The sequence below is a fragment of the Fukomys damarensis genome, unplaced genomic scaffold, assembly GCF_012274545.1.
Source record: "Fukomys damarensis isolate Sample0158 unplaced genomic scaffold, DMR_v1.0_HiC HiC_scaffold_18, whole genome shotgun sequence".
Classification (NCBI taxonomy): domain Eukaryota; kingdom Metazoa; phylum Chordata; class Mammalia; order Rodentia; family Bathyergidae; genus Fukomys; species Fukomys damarensis.
The window spans coordinates 21,992,372-22,012,869 of NW_022900930.1; the positions used below are offsets into that span (position 1 = coordinate 21,992,372).

A 20,498-nucleotide genomic window follows, 5' to 3' on the forward strand; every position below is an offset into this window, starting at 1 on the left:
GAAAGCTTGCTGGCGCCGGGTGGAGCGGAGCGGTGGGTTCTGCCGGTTGGAGGCTGCGGAGGCTGTACGGTGAGTGTCTCCAAGCCTCTTCTCGGTCCTGCGCCGCCAGCCATGGGCCTGCTCCCTCCGTTCTCCCGAGATAAGTGCCTGTCCTGGGGACCTGCCCCGTTAGCAGCTGCTGCGAGGAGACGGAGGGGGGTGGAGAGGAGACTGTCCTGGAGACAGCCTTTGTTTTGCTCTGCTGAGGGTTTCTGGGCGAGCCCTGAGGGCGGCGTAGCGAGACGCCTGGTCCGGGTGCGGGGCCTCGGCAAAGGAGGCCGGGCCTGGGAGCGAGAAACTCTCGGACACCGAGCTGGGAACGGGGCGTGCTACCGGCTGGCTGGGCCCGAGGCCCCGAGGCCCCGAGGACGGACCACAGAGTTGGGAATGGGATGCCCGAGGCCTCAGGATATGGGGTGGGACTGCGACTGGAACCACAGGCCGAGGGGTGGATTGGCCAGGGAGGCGCGTGGAGCGGCTTCACAAACCTCCGCCCCGGGGCTGCAGGCCGACCCGCTGCTGTCAGGGTCTGGCCCTTGGCGCTGTGCCTTCCCTTAGCACCTGAGTGTCTGACCTCTGCTGCCTTCTCAGTCTAAGGGCTTAGACTTTTCTAGGGTCACTGTGCTTTCAGTTCTTCCAGGGAGCTATTTGTAAGCAACAACTGCGTTCCTTTTCAGAGCTAAAGGCTTGCATGAAGACTTCAGCTCTTTCTGTTTGTATCCAGGGTCACAGTTACTGGAGGAAGCCACTTTGAAATCCCCTAGGGCCTTTTTCACACCTGTCTCTCTTGTTCTTAGTGGATCTTTTCTCAGACCTGACTTGAGCAGCTGCCTCTGCCCGGGTAAGTGGTACCGAAGAACTGTGCTTCTCCTAGGCCACCTCTCACCTGTCCTATTCCTTTGGCAGGTAGCCACCTGGCCTTGGCCTCCAACATGTCTGCCAGGGCTGCGCATGCCCCTTCATTCCTGATTGCAAGTCGCCTTAGACTCACCTAACTGCATCAGCCTCCCTCCTCCTCTCCAGACCATTTTTTGCAACAGAAAAATCTAGAAAGCTGGTTCTTTGCCCTCAGGGTAAACCTGGTCCTCTAATGTGATAAGCAAAGCCAAACACCGACTGGGTTCTGAATAACCTCCCTTGCCTTATCTTTTAATATATTCCTCTTTTAATATATCCTTCGCTCTCTCACTTGCACTGTGCTTACTATCAAACCTAGCCTCTGCCTTGTACACTTGCGTTCCCTGTTCCCTTCGCCTACTCCCCCACCTCTTTACATTTGCTTAGGTTTCTGTTTTCATTTAACAAATTAAGGTTCAGTCTTTCTATTATGAGTTTCTTTGCACCCAGCATTTCCTAAGATGTGTCATATCTTTTACAGTTGCTCACTATCTCCCTTTCTAAATTATAAGCCAACAACTGAGGGACTGATTTATCTATTATGATGTTCTTTTTTCTCTTGCCCCATATCCTGGCCATGGCACAAGCATTGCCATTTGTTTTTATTACGATATTATGCTTTATGATGATTTTACCCCGTGCAGATCCCCTAAGAGTAAATTTGTTTTAGGATTGCTTAGCAAATTATAATTAAAATGTGCATTAGAAAAGAATAGCAGACATGAAATAATGGAGTCATTGTAACAATAGGAATATACAAGATAGCAGAAGGTGGTGCTTAGCCCTGTGATTAGATCAGCCAGAATCAAGATGCGTCAGCCACTGTATGTGGTATGGTCATATGATGACTAAAAATGAAATTTAAAGCCTAACTCAGCCCTGTTCAAGTTTTGGCTTTGCTTTACTCAAAGATCTTTAAAAGTTAAGAATATATCTTAATGAACAAACAGTTTATTAGACTGTGGAAATAAAACTTATTCAAAGACTATTGTACCTAATTGAGATTTGCTTTGGTCATCGTGAAAAAAGGCCTTGCCTCCTTCCATTTTAAGAAACTGGTGACTTAATCTGATATAGAGAATTACAATGCAGTTTTACTTTTTTCCTTTGAAACCTAAGTTAGCCCAATCTGTTGCATCATCCCCATTCTGATGGTACGAAGCAATCTTTACTTCCATGAGTAACGTTAGTTCTTCTAATATTAGTATTAAATAATACTTTTAAGTTCTCTCCCAAAGATAAGAAGTACTACTTTGGGCCTTTTAAAAATACGTGGGAATTTTTAAATTCTTAAATATTATTTTGTACACATTTAGTAAATACAGATGTATTGGCCAGAAAGGGTAGTAGTCTCTTGTCAGATTACCTGAGCCTAATTCTAAAGGTGATGCACTTACTGGCTCATTCATAAAATATACACATCACACTGTTGCTATGGGGATCAGATGCAAAAATGTCTGTGACGAGGCTTTGAAAAATGTGAAATCTATGTAAAGGAAGTTATTTTCTGCATGCTTTATTATTGCTTTTAAATACTGCCTCTAGAACTTCTGCGATGTGGTAGAGCATGGTAGGGTTATTTGATATGGGCTGCACGTGCTCTGACATCTGCCTTGTTGAGCCTCTTAGGAATATAAGTGAACATGGCTATATGCCTCACATGGGTTATACTTTTTGTCCCTTCCACTACTTTGTATAATTAAGGTCTGATACAATACTCTGCAAAGAGTTGGTGTTCACTAGATTATTATGGTTAATTGTAATTTTTATAAAAGACATCCCAAATCCTCCATTTTTCATTTGTTTTATACAGAAACATTTAGGCCTACTAATGCTTTGCGATTTTCTCCTTTTTTCCCCTCAAAAAAAAAAAATCATCTTGGGACTTCAGTTGGAAAAGGGAAGAGACTTCTTTCAAGTAGTAAGAGAGTACCGTGCCCTTTCTGACTTGTGAGCCACATGCTAGTCTATCTTCTTGGTTATGTCACTCATGCCAAAGAAAAGGGAAAGATGGTTCTATTTTTTCATATACTACAACTGAGCTTGGTTTATTCAGTATTTAACTTTATTTTCCAGTTTTCATATTTTTACCTTAATTATATTTTAAATATTAAAAGATTGACTTTACCAGGCCCATTGACAACAGTGAGCTCAGTAAATGAGCATTTTAGCTGAAATCTTATACACAGTATCGTGAAACTTTCTTTATCTGGAAATGTGATTGCTACTGCTTTTGAGACTTTGTCCTTACTGATAGACAATAAATATAATCCCAATATTTTTCACATTGTTTGACAGAGATGTAGTCTCCCTGGAAATCATATTGGAGTGGCTTCATCTTTCCTCTATAGGCAAGTAAAGAAGTAGAGAATGACTTAATGTCTTACCCTGAGTGATTAACTTGAAGCTAGTTATTTTACTTTTGGAAGTAAATTATCCACTAGCATCAAAAACACCATAATCATCATTCCTATTTTCTTCATTACTTACTAGAGTAAGTATACATTAGCCTCCATATTTGTGGATTCAACTAGCTGCCATTAAAAATATTAGAAAAAAAATGCATCTATACTGACCATATACAGACTTTTTTTCCTTGTCATTCCCTAAACCTAGCATTTACCTTGTATTAGGTATCATAAGTAATCTAGAGATTATCTAAAGTATATAGGAGGTATGCATAGGTTATATGCAAATATTCTATCATTTTGTATAAGGAACTTGAGCATCCTGAGAATTTGCTGTCCCAGTTGGGTCTTGGAACAAATTGCCCCGGGATACTTAGCAACAGCTGCTATTTCAGTTCCCAGCAGTCATTTCTATCTTGTTTGTTTATGTTTTTTGTCTATCTTAACTGGAGCTTCTGAGGTTATGGTTTTTGTTTTCTTCCTGGAAATTAGTCATAGCATTATCACTCTGTATAGTGCTAAGCATTCTATGGAATGTGTAGGAAGAGTCTGTGTCCTTGAGACCACCAGGTCTTGGTTTGAATCCTGGCTGTGCAGTTTACACACATCCTCACAGTTAGAAAGCTAAGGCCGTTGCTATGCCAGGATACATTTTTTAAAACTCTCATTATTTAATATTTTCATTATTTACATTTTGTCAAATATGCAATGTAAGAAACTAAATTCTTGTTATGGTTTAGGACAATAAATACTTCCCTAGGACATTTTTTATCCTTCTAAGATGAGATCACCCTCTCCAGAATAATTTATATGCAGCCAGGCATTAGCTAACAGAGATGAGGTAATGCTGTGTAACACTTTAGTCAGTTCTGAGGAAGCAAAGCTCATCTCCCAAGAGTGAATTTACTACATAATGTGGAAAAAGTAGATGATGACAGAGAACAAATGTATACATGTCTCATGCTTTAAAGATTTCATTTATTATCAGAAAATTTTAGTAGTATATCAAGATCACCTGATACCTGAAATGATAGCTATTATATTAATATAAATGATATATATTATATTAATAATGAAGGAAACTAAATAGTATTAGTTTCATAGTAAGATACCATTTAACTCCTAGAAAAATTCATGTTTGCTTTAGCCACCAACTTTTACTAAGTAAGAAATTTGTCACTCATGTCTAATATCAGAAATGATTGAATTGTAATTACTTACATAGTAAGACTGATCTGTCTGAAAAATTTTCTCACTTTCAATAATTGGTTAGAGAAAGTTGGTTTAATATATGAAAAGTAAATTACTACTAGCTTGGCATTATGGCACAAGCCTATAATTCCAGTCCTCTAGGAGACTAGAGCAGAAGGATTGCAAGTTTCAGCATTGCCTGGGTAACTTAGCAAATTAGTAGCAAAATCCCATCCCAAAATAAAAAATTTAAAAATCTGGGAATGTAACTTAGTGTGAAGTCCTTGTATTCAATTTGATCCCCCCCACTCTCCTCCCCCTCCTCTGTATTTGTCACAAACACACACACACACACACACACACACACCCTACTATTTAGGTAAAATCTTACATTGGTCCAAGTCAACAAGCAAATCTGCAAGTATTTTGGATCTCTGAAAAGCTGATCACTATTTAAAGCTTTTATAACCAGTCTGCTTAATAGCAGACAAGAGACAAAAATTTTAAATTCAAGTCAAAATTCTAGTGTAAACATTACCACACTGTTTAGAAGTTTTAGGAATGAGATCTTTAGGACCTTGATTGTTAGTTGAAACTGATCAGCGCTTAGGGGTTCCCAAACACTGTGAAACCTCTTTGGGACAGTTCATTTAAAGGGCCAATTTGAGGCAAACCTTGGATCCAGAAAGGACCTCTAGGTTCACTTTATGAAATTATTTCTTCCCTATTTTTTAAAAATCAATGAGTCATTTGTGATGCATTGACCTGTTTCTAGGCTTGTTAAGCACCCTGTACTGTTTTTTATTAATCAGGTTAATCACACCTTATTTCTCAGCCACAGATGGGTAATTATTTTGGTTTGTGCCTTTTGTACTTTGAATTGACACATGCGAGGACAAGTTGGTCCCCTGGCACTTACGTTTCATGGAAATTTGAAATTTCCTTGTGCCCAATACATGTTTATTGTCTATATGAAAAAAAAAGGGGGGGCAGGTAGATTAGAACATGCTAAAGGAAAGGAAGAATGACTACTTTCAAAATAATAAAATATCCTTATTTTTGTCACTCTTGAAGCAAGAATTGAGAGTTGAAATTGTGAACACAATCTTGGTTGATGCATTCTGTCATTTTTGATACTGTTATAAAATAATGTTACTATTTTCTAGCCTTAAAATTTTTTTGCAAAAAGAAGATACAGAAGGATATTTAGTAAATAAGTTGTCAATAATCCTATCACCCAGAAATAGCCAAATATGTTAATATGTAATGATTTGCATAAGCACTTTTGCTCTTTTTCTAATGTATATTTAATTAAGACTATTTTTACTTAGTTTTATATTATGAGCATTCCCCATGTCATAAGTTCTTTAGGAAAAATTGAAAAAACAAAAGAAAAATTGAGTAGCTGCATTCACCATTGAATGGTTATATACTATAACTTAACTATTTCTCTGTTCTCAGATTCTCAGTTTTTTAATAAGTAGTGCATATTCTTTCCTGAGTTTCTCCACCCCCAGGGTTATTTCCATAGATTGCATTCTTAGTAATATAATCTTACTATATCAAGCTTCGATTGTTATTAGGGAATAAGAGGACATGTCAAAATATTCTCAAGTGATCTGACCCTTCTGATGGTGTTTGAGAATGCCTATGTCACGTATCATTGTGCATGATTAGTTTTTGGTATTGATAAAATATTTATATAAGTATACATGGAACTGTAAATGAAAGATATTTTGGGATTCTTGTCTCATAGTTTATCTTCTAACTGTAGGGGAATAGATGTAGTCATATGAGAAGTACCTCATCCTCCCGTCACATTCACCAACCTTTTCATGTTATGTTAAAATATTTTGTATTCCTTCCCATTATGCTGGATGAGCTGGCTCTGTTCTTACCTGAGCTTAATGTTTTTCCGTATGTAGGGAGAGGCATTACATCTTTTATCCTAGAACCTCACTCTTTCTTCCTTAGGAATTTCACACTTTGGGTGAGGTCATTCTCACCAGCCTAAGTCTTTGACAAATTGAAGTAAGAAGCATCCTCTACCCTTTGTACCTTTCTGGCTACTGTCCCCTGTCTCCTTTTTGTTTCAAAAAATAAAAAACTTGGCTGTTGTGCAAATATAAAATAAATGTATTTTAAAGATTTTTATTCAGTCAATCAATTAATAATGGAACTAGTAGGGTTGGGTATTTAGCTCGGTGGTGCCATGCCTGCCTTGCAAGTACAAGGTCCTGATTTCAATTCCCAGTACTGCAAAGAAAAAGAAGAAAAAAATAGTGAAACTGGTAAGGTAAGACCAATTCAAAGGAGAATTTGAAGAATTGAGGATGATGAAAAGAAATTTTTGATAGATACAAAGCTGATTTCTATCCTTAGGGCAATAAATGTAATTTGGAAGAGCCAGTTTTTAGGGTAGACATCCATTGCATCATTACAAGACAAAAGTTCATTTTTGCTGGGCATGGTGGCGCTCGCCTGTAATCGCAGCACTCGGGAGGCTGAGGCAGGAGGATTGCTGTGAGTTCATGGGCTACACAGTGAGTTCCATGTCAGTGTCAACTACATAGTGAGACCCTGTCTCAAACTCCCCCAAATTCATTTTCACTGCTATAGATAAGAGTCATTTGCATACTAATTTACATGGCTTAATTTCCTACAGAGTTATAAAATAGCCAAGTCAGGAGGTAAGTCAACAGAGTATTAGCCAGGCACCATGGTACATTCCTATAATCCCTGCCAGTCAGAAGACTGAGGATCTCAAGTTCAGGCCAGCCTGGGCAATTTAATGAGACTTAGTTTCAGAGTGAAAAAGGCTGGGTGAGGATGTAGCTCAGTGGTAGGACTGAACTGCTAGATTCAACTGCTAGTACCACAAAAAAAAAAAAAAAAAAAAAAAAAAGGAAGAGAAGGACACCTTGCTATAGAATTCTGTGAGCCCCCAGAGTCTAGTTTAATTTCTTTTGCCCACTTTCAATATTGGATTTTTTTTCTGTTAGTCCCCATAATACTGATGACATTCCTGACCACACCAGTGATTTTTCTGTCCTCATCTAAATTAATCTTTTAGCAAAACTCGAAAAGGTTGAATAGTGGCTCTGTGTGCTTTGGTACACCACATTCGTCTTCTTTCACCTTGCTTTAGTATCTTTCTGGCTTTACTTCCTCTACTAAACCTCTAGATAACAGGGTGCAAGCCGAGCATGGTGGCACACAGCTGTAAACCTACACTCTGGGAGGCCAAGTCAGGAAGACAAAAGTTCAGTCCAAACTGGGCAACTTAGTGACCTAGTAAGCCCATCTCAAAATTAAAAAATTGACAGGGCTGGGGATGTAGCTCAGTGTCAAGGCTTTTATCCCCAGTATCAAAAAATAAAGTTAATAAAATAAAATACAAGCAGGATGCCTAGTTTGTCTCCACCTCTGATTTTTCCATCAAGTTCTAGACTCCTAACTACCTTTATCCATTGTTCTGTTCTGTACCAGCTATCATCATCTCTTGACTAGACAAGTGCCTCTTAGGTGATCTTGCCTTTCCTGTATCGTCTCCATTCACTCCTTCCCTCTTTTACCGTGCACTAATCAGACTACTCTCTGTGCACCATGAATACAACAAATTCATCATTCCATTTTACTTGCTGGTCCTGCCAGCACAGACACCTTATAATGGCATCCTGTATGTCATTTAGGTCTCTTCCCTGACCACCTTAGCTAATGTAGCTCTCTGTGCATTAGTTTACTCTGTTTTGCTGTGGTCATACCCCCTCCCAGTGTGAAATCTTTTTATAAATGTATAGGCTTCCTCTCCAGAATGAAAGCTTCTTGAAGGTGGGAGCTTTGTCTTGTCTTTCACTGTTGAAGTGCCTGGAATGATACCTGGTACCAAGTATGTGTTCACTAAGTATTTGCTGACGATCCCAGTTATTTATCCCAGTTGTGTTTACATTCACCTGTGGTTTTCTAGAAAGGCTATAGGAAGTAAGATGATAGAAAGCAAAGAGCTTTTGTAGAAATGCAAAAAATTAGACTGGCTTTGGAAGAAAGTAAAACACTACCCTCTTCTGTGGTTAAATTGTAATGGGTGACGCTTCCTCTTCTGTACTCTTTCTCCACCATATGTGTGAACAGAACTGGTGTGAGGCGAGGAAGAGGCTTAGCTTTGAAGCAGGGAAGGAAGCATGCTTTCCAAGAGACCTTGAGTGCGGGACCTTGACACACACAGAGTCTCGGGAAGACAAAGTCTGGAGAGGATGGTGGTGGTGGTGGCTGTACAATAGTGTGACTGCTTTATGCCACTGAACTCTATGCTCAAAAGGCCAAAATAATAAATGTTATGTATATTGTACCACAAATTTAAAAATTAAAAAATTAGAGGAGATTGCCTAGGATTTTCTAGAAAGTATTTTATGGGTGTGTTGTTAGTAGGATGGTATATTCCTACAGTATTTCTGATTTTAGCCTAAGAGTAAGGTTAAAGTTGTATTTTGATTGAAATTTTTACAGAGCCAGAGCTTCTAGAGTCTGGAGAAATTTGTTCAAGGCTTTTTGTCCTTATTTTTTGTTGTTGTTGTTTTATTTTTGTCCTTTTTATCCCCGTTTAAGGAGGGAGGTTACCATTACAAGTACCTTTGCTTCTGGGAAGCTGGAGAATACCTAGAACTCAAAAGTCAAGTAGTAGGGGTTGGCTTCCTCAGGCAGGGTATGAGAGTGTGGAAGTGAATGTAGTCGGTCACTAAAAGTTAGGTTTCCTGGCTTTTCGAGTTACTGAGAATAAAGATGAGCTGCCTAGCAAAGTACCTGATGTGTCATAAGTGTTCAGTAAGTGGTTGCTTTGGAGATAAAGACTTGTTAACTGTATGAAACGTACCTGTTGGAATAATGAAAGCAGAAATTTTAGTTTTTACTCGTAAGTCTTCTAGCTATTCAACCACCCTAAGTGAGAAGTTGGGATTCTGAAACCCAATTTAAGGATAAGGTTTAAATAGAGGTTTGGAACATCTTAATAACGTATGTCTTGGGAATCCAAGCATTGTAGAATAATATTATGTGAGGCATAGCCTTGTGTAAGTTTTGATTTTGTTTTAACTGTTGAGTTGGAAGCTGAGTTCCTACAAATGAGCTGATTAGATGGGTAATAAATAAAACAAGCTGCAATCTCTTTCTTGTGTGACAAGGGGACATAATGGAAAAATTCATCAAGTTGTATCTGTACTTGATGTAATTCATTATATATAATTGATGGGCAAGAAACAAAGAGGGAGGGAAGGGGGCCAGAGAGACAGAGACAGAAAGCCTACATGACAAAGGACTATTCTCCCAGGTGTGACTCACAGACCTTTAACAGTAAAAGATAAAACAAGGGGATTTGGAGAAATAATAACTGGAATCACTAATATGCAGTGGTGGTTTTATATGACTGATTTTTTAGTAACTTCCTTTTTTTATATCCTAGTTAAGAAAAATAGCCATGGAGAGCACTGAAAACTCAGTGGATGCAAAATCCATTAAAGATTTAGAAACGTGAGTATTTAAATGGAATCCTTAATAGTCAAAAAAAGATGGGGATGTATGATACAGTAGGAGTGGGGGACAGATAGGCTTTCTAGCCAGAGACCAAGTTGTCTTCCCAACTCAGAAAGCTGTGTGGCTTTCCGTCGTAACTTAAGTTCACTGCATCTAGTCTTTAAAATGAAGATAGTAAAACTTTGACAGATCTTTGGGGAGGATGAAGGGAAAGATCTAGGACAGTGTTTGACTCAGCCCTAGAATAAGAAGGATTCCACCAGAGAGGTAGGACTTGCCTCTAGGCTGTGGTGTGTCTTCCCAAATGATTGTACAGGAGTATAGGTTTTGTATTAGGCGGAGTTTTTTGACCTGTTGTTCATAGGTTTTCAGACTAAAATGCAATGCCGGTTTTCACCCGGAGAATTGCCTGGTTATGGGTTATCTTTTATCCTTTGTCTTTTTTCTTATGTATTTATTTATTTTCTTTTTTAATATAGTCTGCTTATTAATGCTTCCAATTATTATCTGTCAATTTTAAAAGTTTTTTAAATTCTAAAAGTTTATTTCTGAGACCTAGTATTATTATTCTGAAACACTCTGGGAATTACAAGCTAACAATTGTTGGGCTGGGTATTTAGCTCAGTGGTTCTACCGCCTGCCTTGAAAGCACAAGGACCTGAGTTCAATCTCTGGTACTGGGGGGAAAAAAAATTTGTATCATAGCAATGCTATGAACAAGTCCCTACTAATAATTTAGCCTGTTTGTTTAGCAAAGGAATTTGAAATACAACCACCATTTTCCAAAGTCGTGTTGTTTTTTAAACCCTATCATCTTTTTTTTTACAGAATATCATATATATAGTGAATTGCATTGGAAATCCCAAAGAAGTCTAGGGTTGTTTTGCTCCTGTGATACGTTGCTCTCATGTTCTCAAGCTTTTTAAGTCTCTGCTGTTTGTTAAGGAGTATCACTTCTTGGTCCAGCTATCGTATGCTAGTAGAGAACTTAGGCCTAAGAAGGAAGTGGGGAATGGGCATCGGGAGAGGGTCTGTTGCAGGTTGAGTGTCCCTTAGGTGAAAAGACTGACCCGTCACATGAGCTCACATGTGAAATTTTCCATGTATAGCAGTTTGTAGGCTTTCAAAAAGTTTTAGACTTTGGAGCATTTTAGATTTTTTAATACAGTTAATTTGTATCTTATGACCTAAAGGTTAAGTCATTTGGTTCTTAGGGTTTTTTCACAAAATGGGAGTATGGGCCTGAGGCTCTTTACCTTTGTAAAGATAATAGTTCTTTTCTGACCTAGACTCCTTTAATTACTACTTTCTTTTTTTTTTTTTTGAGACAGGGTCTCACTATGTAATTGAGACTGACCTGAACTCACTATGTAGCCCAGGCTGGTCTCTCAGCAATCCTCCTGCCTCAGCCTCCTGAGTGCTGGGATTACAGGCATGTGCCACCACGCCCAGCTAAATACAACTTTTAATCACAATATTTTTAGAATTGGATAAAATACAAAATTTTCTAAGTATATGAATATGTAGACTTAAGATATTAGTGTTTGGCTGTTCCTAGACCAGTTATTTCTCAGATTCCTGATAAATCATGGATCAGGCCTATGGCCTGTTTTTGTCAAGTTTTACTGGAACAGAGCCATATTTAATTCATTCACGTATTGTTCCTAGCTAGTTTCACCGGTAGAATTGAGTACCCGCAGCAGAGACTAGAAGACCCAGTTATTCTAAAGGTTTTACTCTTACCTTGAAGTCTAAACTATTTTCCAAGGTTACAAGAAGTTTTTAAATTATAAAATGTATTTGATAAAGTGTAAAGGGGAATAAGGAGCATAATGTTAAAGCCCAAAACTCTGAAGTCCAGTAAAGGGTTTCCTTCCCCTTGGCTCTGATGTACCGTCTGCATGCCCTTCAACACATCTCTTAGCCTTGGTGGGTCATTTTTGTATCTGTAAAATGGTTAGTAGTAAAATGAGGAAGATCCTGTAGCAAAAAGTTTTGTAATAGCCTTAAACAAATGTTAGCTGTTCTTGTGAGTCATAAAAGTTGTATTAGTGGATTGGTCACTTCTTCCTTTTTAAAGTGTCTGATTTCCAAACAGAAAGATCATACATGGAAGCAAATCGATGGACTCCGGAATATCCTTGGATAATAAATACAAAATGGATTATCCTGAAATGGGTTTATGTATAATAATTAATAATAAGAACTTCCATAGAAGCACTGGTATGTATCTTCCATAATTTTAATGTTTTTCAAAATATTAGTGCCATTCATATTTGATATGATATAGAAAGGAATATTGATGTATTACTAGTCAGTAAACTGTGGTGCATCACATCAAGGTAGAAACAAGGCAAGACCCTACAGGTCCTGTAATACGGTACGAACTTTTAACTTTTCTACCTGTGTGCAGAATCTCTCCCTCTTGGGGCAGCTGGCCTCTTATCTGTGTGCTTGTCTTCTTCTGCCCTTGCTTATCTGTAATCCTTGCTTCTTTATCCACCTGCTCCCTCTTTTAGACCAATAAAAAGTTCTCAAAAAATATTAAGAGGTAGTATTTCTTTCCAGAACCTGCAAGGTACATTACAGATACTGTCTCATTTATTTTTACAACAAACCTGAGAAGCTGCTGTTAGATTCTAGAAGGCTAAAAACCTTAGGCATAGGTAGTACAGTAGCAGAGCTGGGGTCTGGGCCTTGGTCTGACTGACTCCAAAGGCTGAGCTCTGTTGTGCTTTACTTTATGTCTTCATCTGCTCTGTTCCCCATATTACAGAGACCTTTAGTTTACTCTGCTTCCTCTTATGCTCTGGTGTTTATTTCTTTCCCTTCTTCCTTAAACTTTGAATACAAGAAGTTTAAGCTTGCCATCTTGTCCTCTTTCACTTTCTTTTTAACCTTCTTCCTCTGCTTTCTACCTCTACCACTGAAGCTGCTCTCTCTAAGTTCACCGTGACATGATCACCAAATCCCATTCTTGGTGCACTGCATATAATTTGAATCTACTAATTTTAGAATTTTCTTACAGAATATAGAAAATGAACTCCTTCATGATCCCAAAAACCTAATTAGCATTTAGGTATATTATTTGTTGTTTTCCTTGGTAGTTTTTTTGGGAAAGATTGATTTTATTCCTTCTCTGAGAAAAAAATTGTATTCTACTTGTTCCCTTTAATGTAATATAAGCAGTTTTGTGTTGCTGTATAATTTTCCTGTTATTTTGGTGGTTATATGTTACTGCATCTCACACAATATTCGTTTAATTTGTATAATTTACCATATAAATGAACTTTTTGGCTGTTTTCTTGTTATTCATATTTCAGATGATGTTGTGAAAATTCTTTGAATTGGTATATTAATCATATTAGAATTAATTTTTAATTATAAAAACTAAATAAGTCAGTTTAATATAAAAGACCAGAGTGGTGGCAAGAATTGAAGGAAGCCACAGGATTTAGAAGTAGATCAGTTAAGAAAAATACATAGAGAATAATTGAAAATGAATTTCTAAATTTGAATAGCGCTATTTTATTGCTTTTGGCTATAAGTCAAGTTACTAACTTCAATCATTAAATAAAAAGCAAAATATTTTGTTCCTTTCACTTTATGAAGTTTAAAATTTGCTGGGCTTGGTGGAGGAGGCCTGTAATCCCAGCACTCAAAAGGCTAAGGCAGGAGGAATGCTGTGAGTTCAAGGCCATCCTGAACTGTACAGCAAGGCCCTGTCTGAAAAGTACAAAAAATTTTACTTACAGATATTCTGCCCCATTTTGCTAATGATGATGCCTTCTTCCTATAGAATTCTACATTGTTCAATCTATTCTTTTTCTTTTCTTTTTTCGAAGTATATCATTCTACACCTCCCCCCATATAAATACATAGGCCACCTGTCTGTCTAACTTTTGCCTTAGAGTGAGCCCCTTTTCTGGTTTGAAATGTAAAGATTGGCAGTATTTTCTATTCTGCAAAGTGGCTCAGAAGCCAGCATCAGAAATCAATCACTTTGTCACACAGCTGCATAGTGACCTCAGCTTTTCAATGTCAAAACCTTGATGAGCTTATTATAATTTTATATGTCTAATAGAAATTTGGGGTACTACAGATTAACAAAAAGAAAAAATGAAAATTATTCATAATCATACTCCCCAAAGAGGTGAATCAACAATGTTTAAGAAGTATTGATGCTTAAAAGTTTTGTATTTAGTCTTCACACATATTAAATTTACCCAATCTCAGTGTCATCAATTTTAAAAACTGCATATACATCATACAATCAGTCTACAATGATGTGGAAGACCTATAAAGGAGTGATAAAAAGCCCAAGACTCCTACGTACAGGCCTAATATAGCTTTGTTGCTTCTTTTCTTCTTTTCTTTCTCTTTTTCTGTTTTTGTTTCTGTTTGTGTGTGTGTGTGTGTGTGCGCGCACATGCTGGGTATTGAATCCAGAGTCTTTCTCTTACATTTAGCACATACTCTTAACTCTGAGCTATGCCTCCAGTCCTGGACAAGTTTCTCCACTGTCTGTGCTACATGTTTCCACATCTGTACAAATGAAGCTAGTAATAATTACTACCTCAAGTTGGTTAGAAGGATTAAAAGAGGTTACCTATAGTACTATGCCTGATGCATAGTATTGATATGGTAGTGTTTGGTGCTTTTTGTTTTTCCTGAAATGACATGAAAATAGTAATGCATCTTAAAGTCATTGGGAACTTAGAATCAAATACAGTCCCGGTATATATATTATTTTTTCTTAAGTAAAAGTAGGACTTTTATTTTTCCCCAGGAAAAGCTTTATCTAAAAAAAATTGCAACATTAGCCAGGGATTTAGCCCAGCGGTTCGGTGGCCTGCCTTGCAAGTGCAAGGACCCAAGTTCAATCCCTGGTACCCCCCCCCATTGCAACATAGTAGTCCACTGCACAAATGAATTGTAATTTACTTGTCCCCTACTATTTGGTACATAAAGTCATTTTCTGGTTTTTGGCATTTGAGCAGCTGTGAAAGATATCCCCGTAGCAATTGCACTGGGACAACTATGTCACACTGGGACAACTATGAAGTGTCATATGCTCAGAGACTGGAGAGGCTTTGTGTCACTATGATCAAAATCATTAGCCTGAGCATTAAAAAGGAAGAATTAATTGATTTTGTGAATTGCTGCATAATTCATTTTATCTCAAAGCAGTTATTCTTTTAAAACACAGTTAAAAGTAATTCTTTTGTCCTTTTTGTTTTGTTTCCAAGGAATGTCCGCTCGGTCTGGTACAGATGTAGATGCAGCAAATCTCAGAGAAACCTTTATGAACTTGAAATATGAAGTAAGGAATAAAAATGATCTTACACGTGAAGAAATTGTGGAATTGATGTGCAATGGTAAGAAGTAATTAAAAGAATGACCTTCATTGACCAATTTTATATTATCTGTAATCTTACATATTAAAAAAAAATAAGAGAATTGTGAAATTATACTGCATATAATTCTGATCATACGTATTTTGGTAAGAAGCAAAAGATTTTATTTATATCAGAACCTAAAATGTTTTTAGGTATGTGACTTTGTCCCAAATTAAGTTTAGATGATATTGTAGTTCTTTTCTCAATTCATCTTACACAGTATATCTGTTGTAAAGTTGCAAAGACTCCCTTTTTTTTTCTTATTTGTAAATATCTTTCTAGCTTCTAAAGAAGATCATAGCAAAAGGAGCAGCTTTATTTGTGTAATTCTAAGCCATGGTGAAGAAGGAATAATTTTTGGAACAAATGGACCTGTTGACCTGAAAATATTAACAAAGTTCTTCAAAGGGGATCTTTGTAGAAGTCTAGCTGGAAAACCCAAACTTTTCATTATTCAGGTAATGAATAATTGAGCACCTTGGTTATTGAGGATTAATCAGAGAATAATTTATTCAACTGTTAATTAAAATGATGTTTTTTTTTTTCCTGGGGCTACAGAACTACTATTACTTTTTTATGCATTCAGACTACGCTTAGAAAATAGGGAGTACATTTCAATTTTGAGATTATATTAGACTCATTATAATTAACATCAGTTTTCACATAGCCTTTATGTTTCCTAGATATAAGTTATGTGTGCACACACATATTTTTTACATAATGTTTGTTTTCTCACAGGCCTGCCGGGGTACAGAACTGGACTGTGGCATTGAGACAGACAGTGGTATTGATGATGACATGGCATGCCAGAAAATACCAGTAGAGGCTGACTTCTTGTATGCATATTCCACAGCACCAGGTAAGAAGATGACAGATAATGTATGTTATATATAGATTATAAAAGAATTATGCTATGACTGATTGTAGAACTAAACAACCAAGTGTGTTTCAGAGACTAAGATTTTGATATCCCTAAAAAATGTTTAACTTGTCTATATTTTGTTTTGTTTGTTTTTGAGACAGGGTCTCACTGTAGATGAGACTGACCTGGAACTCGCTGTGTAGTCCAGGCTAGTCTTGAACTCACAGTGATCCTCCTGCTTCAGCCTCCCGAGTGCTGGTATTACAGGTGTGTGCCACCATGCCCGGCTCATAACTTGTCTATATTTTAAGGCAACATAGCCACAGAGAAATTGCAAAAGGTTATAGACTCACAATGACCTGTGTACCAGAGTTATACTATATGGCAACAGAAGTCAGAGCTTCACCCAACTTGTTAGAAAGAAACAGATACATTAGGTCTCCCACTGTCTTTTCTACGGTTTATTCTTTGCATTTTCAGTCAGTCAACTGTGGTCTGAAAATATTCAATTCAAAATTCTAGAAGTTAACAGTTCATACATTTTAAGTTGTTTGACCTTCTGAATAGTGTGATGAAATCTCAGTCTATCCATCCTGGGACATGAATCGTCCCTTTGGTATTCTCATGTCCTTGGCCCTCTCGGTTATCAGATTGATCACCAACAGTCACAGTGCTTGTGTTCAGGTTCAAGCAGTACTGTGGCAATTCAGAAGTGCCAAAGAGAAGCTGTAAAGTACTTTTTTAAGTGAAAAGATAAAAATTCTTGACTTCATAAGGAGAGAAAACAAATCATACGCTGAGGTTTATAAGATATATAAAAAGAATGAGTCCATGAAATGATGAAGAAGAAGCTAAAAGAAATTCATGCTAGTTTTGTCATACATCAAACTGCAGAAGTTATGGTCACAATAAAGGGTGAATATGCTTAGTGAGGATGGAAAGGGCATTGAGTTTGTGAGCAAAAGATGTGAACCTGTGAGTAAGGGGTACATTGGAAAAAATGCAGTATGTTGAAGGTTCAGGCACCCACTGGAGACTGGAAGTACCCCGAGAATACGAAGGGACTGGTGCGTGTTTTCTGTGAATTTTTTGGAAGATGGGAATTAAGGTAAATATTACTGAGAGAAGGTAGAAGGAGGAGAAAATAGAGAAGGTCAAAGTATTATCAGAATATGCTCCTAACCTTTACTTTTTTGTGATTGTGTTCCCGACATCCTCATATAAGTAACTGTTGATTATGTACCTGTTTACTTATAAACTACCTTGGGGTATCAAGAGTTTGGGAACATCATAAAAGTATTTTTAAGCAGTTGTTAACATTTTTAAATGTGTTCAATATAATTCTTTTTTCTCCAAGTACCTTTTTAGGCAAAGCACTTCTAAGTTAAATGCAATGGGTGTAGTAGTTCATAGCAAAAGAATACCATATATAATTTTGCCTTTTTGGATTTTCTGTTTATTGTACTTGATTCAGATCCCTATAGATAAACTAGTCATGTTCTTAAATGTGTAGGCATACATAAGCAATTTATTTCTTATCTAATATTAAAATAAGATGATATCCACTGGGCATGGTGGTGCACGCCTGTAATCCCAGCACTTTGGAGGCTGAGGCAGGTGGAATGCCACAAGTTTGAGGCCAGCTTGGGCTACATAGTGATTAAACTCCATCTCAAAAAATAAAATAAGCTGAAATCTGATTGAAACTCAATGTAGCTTTTATAATGGTCCATTTTCTATATCTTTGCTTTTTCATCTTCTGATTTTGGGCATGTTTAACTTGTTCTTCCTGTGAGAAGGGGAGCCTAGAGAGTAACATTTTCAATAATTCAGTAGTCCATAATTCTCTTTCCTCGCTCAAAGCAGAAGTGTATGCCCAATACATTTTTCCCCCCTCTAGCATCATTTTTTCTGAAACCAAAGGTGTCATTTTTTTCTTTTTATGACTAATAAGAGCTGTGGGACTTTATGCTTATATTATAGTTTCAGTTATGTACTAATTTGTAGAATCAGCTAAAATCAGATATCATTGGTATTTGGCTATATTTTTCCTTGTAGGTTACTATTCCTGGCGAAATTCAAAGGATGGATCCTGGTTCATTCAGTCACTTTGTGCTATGCTGAAATTGTATGCACATAAGCTTGAGTTTATGCACATTCTTACTCGGGTTAACCGGAAGGTAGCAACAGAATTTGAGTCCTTTTCCTATGACTCCACCTTTCATGCAAAGAAACAAATTCCATGTATTGTGTCCATGCTCACAAAAGAACTTTATTTTTATCACTGAAAAATGGTTGACTTTTTTAAAGTTTGTATGCCAAATGAGGAAACAATATAAATGATACTGTATTTCCTTGTCTAATTGAATACTTCAGATGATACTTTGAATCTTGCCATTTGCCCTGCAAAGGAACTACAATGCAGCTACCTCGATCTTAAAATCAGGTAGTTGAAATTGAATTTATTAGGAATAAATAAATATGGATATTGGTATAATCTTATGAAAAGAAATTATTGTAATTTTACATCATTCATAATTAGCAACATTTTGTGGTGATATGCTGTGAATTTTCAACTAATTATGAGGAAGTTAAACTTTGCGGTAATGAATTTTAGTGATATTCCCCCTACACACTTAAGACTGTGTACATTCTAGTTTTTGTCGTACTGTAGAAATGATGTGGAGTAATGTATCATAGACCTTGAGGATCCGTGGGCATGGTCAAAAGTTTGAAGCTTTATTTTAGAACTGATGTATGAAAAGGAATCAGGTGCATTTTAAAATTACTTATAGCTCGTGGTTTTCGTGATGTTTGTTCTGAGAATGTGTTTCTTGTAAAAATAATCATGTTTACTATTGACAAGGAAAGAAAATATTTCAGAGAAAGTAAACTGAACTGGTTGTTTTAGTGGACATGCAATTTTAGTGGAGAGACAGAATCATAACTGTAAGGTGCTAAGATCCACCAGCATGTTTCTTCTCATTTGTTCTTATGCAAGTCAGATGAAATTTACACACCAGCAGAATATCTGAAGATCCACTATGTAAAAACCTCACGCTATTACTAACTAGGATAATAATGAGAAGAAATTCTACAGGAACATTCTAAAATATCATCTGCATAAGAAACAGTGAAAAAAAAAAGAAAACAATAAATGGATCAGCTGGACAAGCTGTAATTTGTGAGAAGACTGTTTGAGCCTGAGCAGAGATGTGGCTCTTTCCAAACTAGGCAGAGCTATAGGTGCCACTTCAGAGAAGTTGATGCCTAATGATTCCTTCAGGCGCATACAGTGTGTGTATGGAAGATACTGCCAGGGCACACAAGAAAGTGAACCAAGAGAGAAACTTCTAAAATGGAGCTTTTCTGAAGAGTCACAAAGATTGTAATATTTATTGTGGAATAATTTGTAAGCATGCTACTTTCTGTTGAAGTTTACATTCAGTGGGAAAATAGTGGTAACATTTCATACTGTTACCTGAAATGAAAGGATCACAGCACATAAGCGTTTTGAAGCAACCAATCAGAACCTCTCTTGTGCATGTGGAGAAACTGCAGGCCAGTGCTCAGCCCCAGCCAGGGAGGCCAGGCGCCAAGCTTCCTCACTCGTGTGGGTGTTCAGCATTGCTGACTGCACCCACGTGCTCCACCAACTTTCAGTCTGATGTTTCACGTGAACTTTCTTTTGGCTGAAAGAAAGGAACTGACATTTATAATTGACAACTATTTGTTTTGATAAGATCTATTAATTTTTTCTAAATGTAGCATGTAATGATACCCTAAGGTGGGTTTGTGTGACAATTTTATAAAAGTTTTTTAATTTGCATTTTTATTTCCAAACATAAATTCAAACTTAAATTATCAGCGTGTTTGAGTTTTGTTGTTGTTGTTGTTGATGTTTTTGTTAGTGTCCTACTAAATGATGTTAAAGTATTTTTAACCAAGAGCTTAATTTAAGAGGCAAAGAGGATGCATCAGTGCCCTAATCTGATATTTTGAGGTGCTTCAAAATGATCTGACCATTTATGTTTCCCAGTCCTCTCAGAAAGTCTTGTTCTAAAATGAACAGAATGCCTGGATATGAGGTTTACATAGATCTCAGTCCCTAAATATGATGACAGTTTTGCATTTAAAATATTTTCCATCACATAAATTTCAGTAGGGCTGGCTAAT

At 37.2% G+C, this 20,498-nt stretch overlaps 1 protein-coding gene across 6 annotated transcripts; it reads left to right on the forward strand.

Moving 5' to 3' along the window:
- Positions 1-20,161, forward strand: Casp3 (caspase 3). Of its 6 annotated transcripts, none has more exons than XM_010645199.2 (8): positions 1-69; positions 764-880; positions 9,991-10,058; positions 12,160-12,284; positions 15,311-15,439; positions 15,743-15,918; positions 16,199-16,319; positions 18,381-20,161. In XM_010645199.2, the coding sequence occupies exons 3-8, from the start codon at positions 10,006-10,008 to the stop codon at positions 18,608-18,610; spliced, it is 834 nt and encodes a 277-aa protein (XP_010643501.1). In that variant the 5' UTR covers positions 1-69; positions 764-880; positions 9,991-10,005; the 3' UTR covers positions 18,611-20,161. The 6 variants fall into 6 exon arrangements, with proteins under 6 accessions (XP_010643501.1, XP_010643503.1, XP_010643502.1 ...); XM_010645201.2 differs by having other exon boundaries at positions 837-880; XM_019204279.2 differs by having other exon boundaries at positions 19-69; positions 717-880.
- Positions 20,162-20,498: the final 337 nt, after the last annotated feature.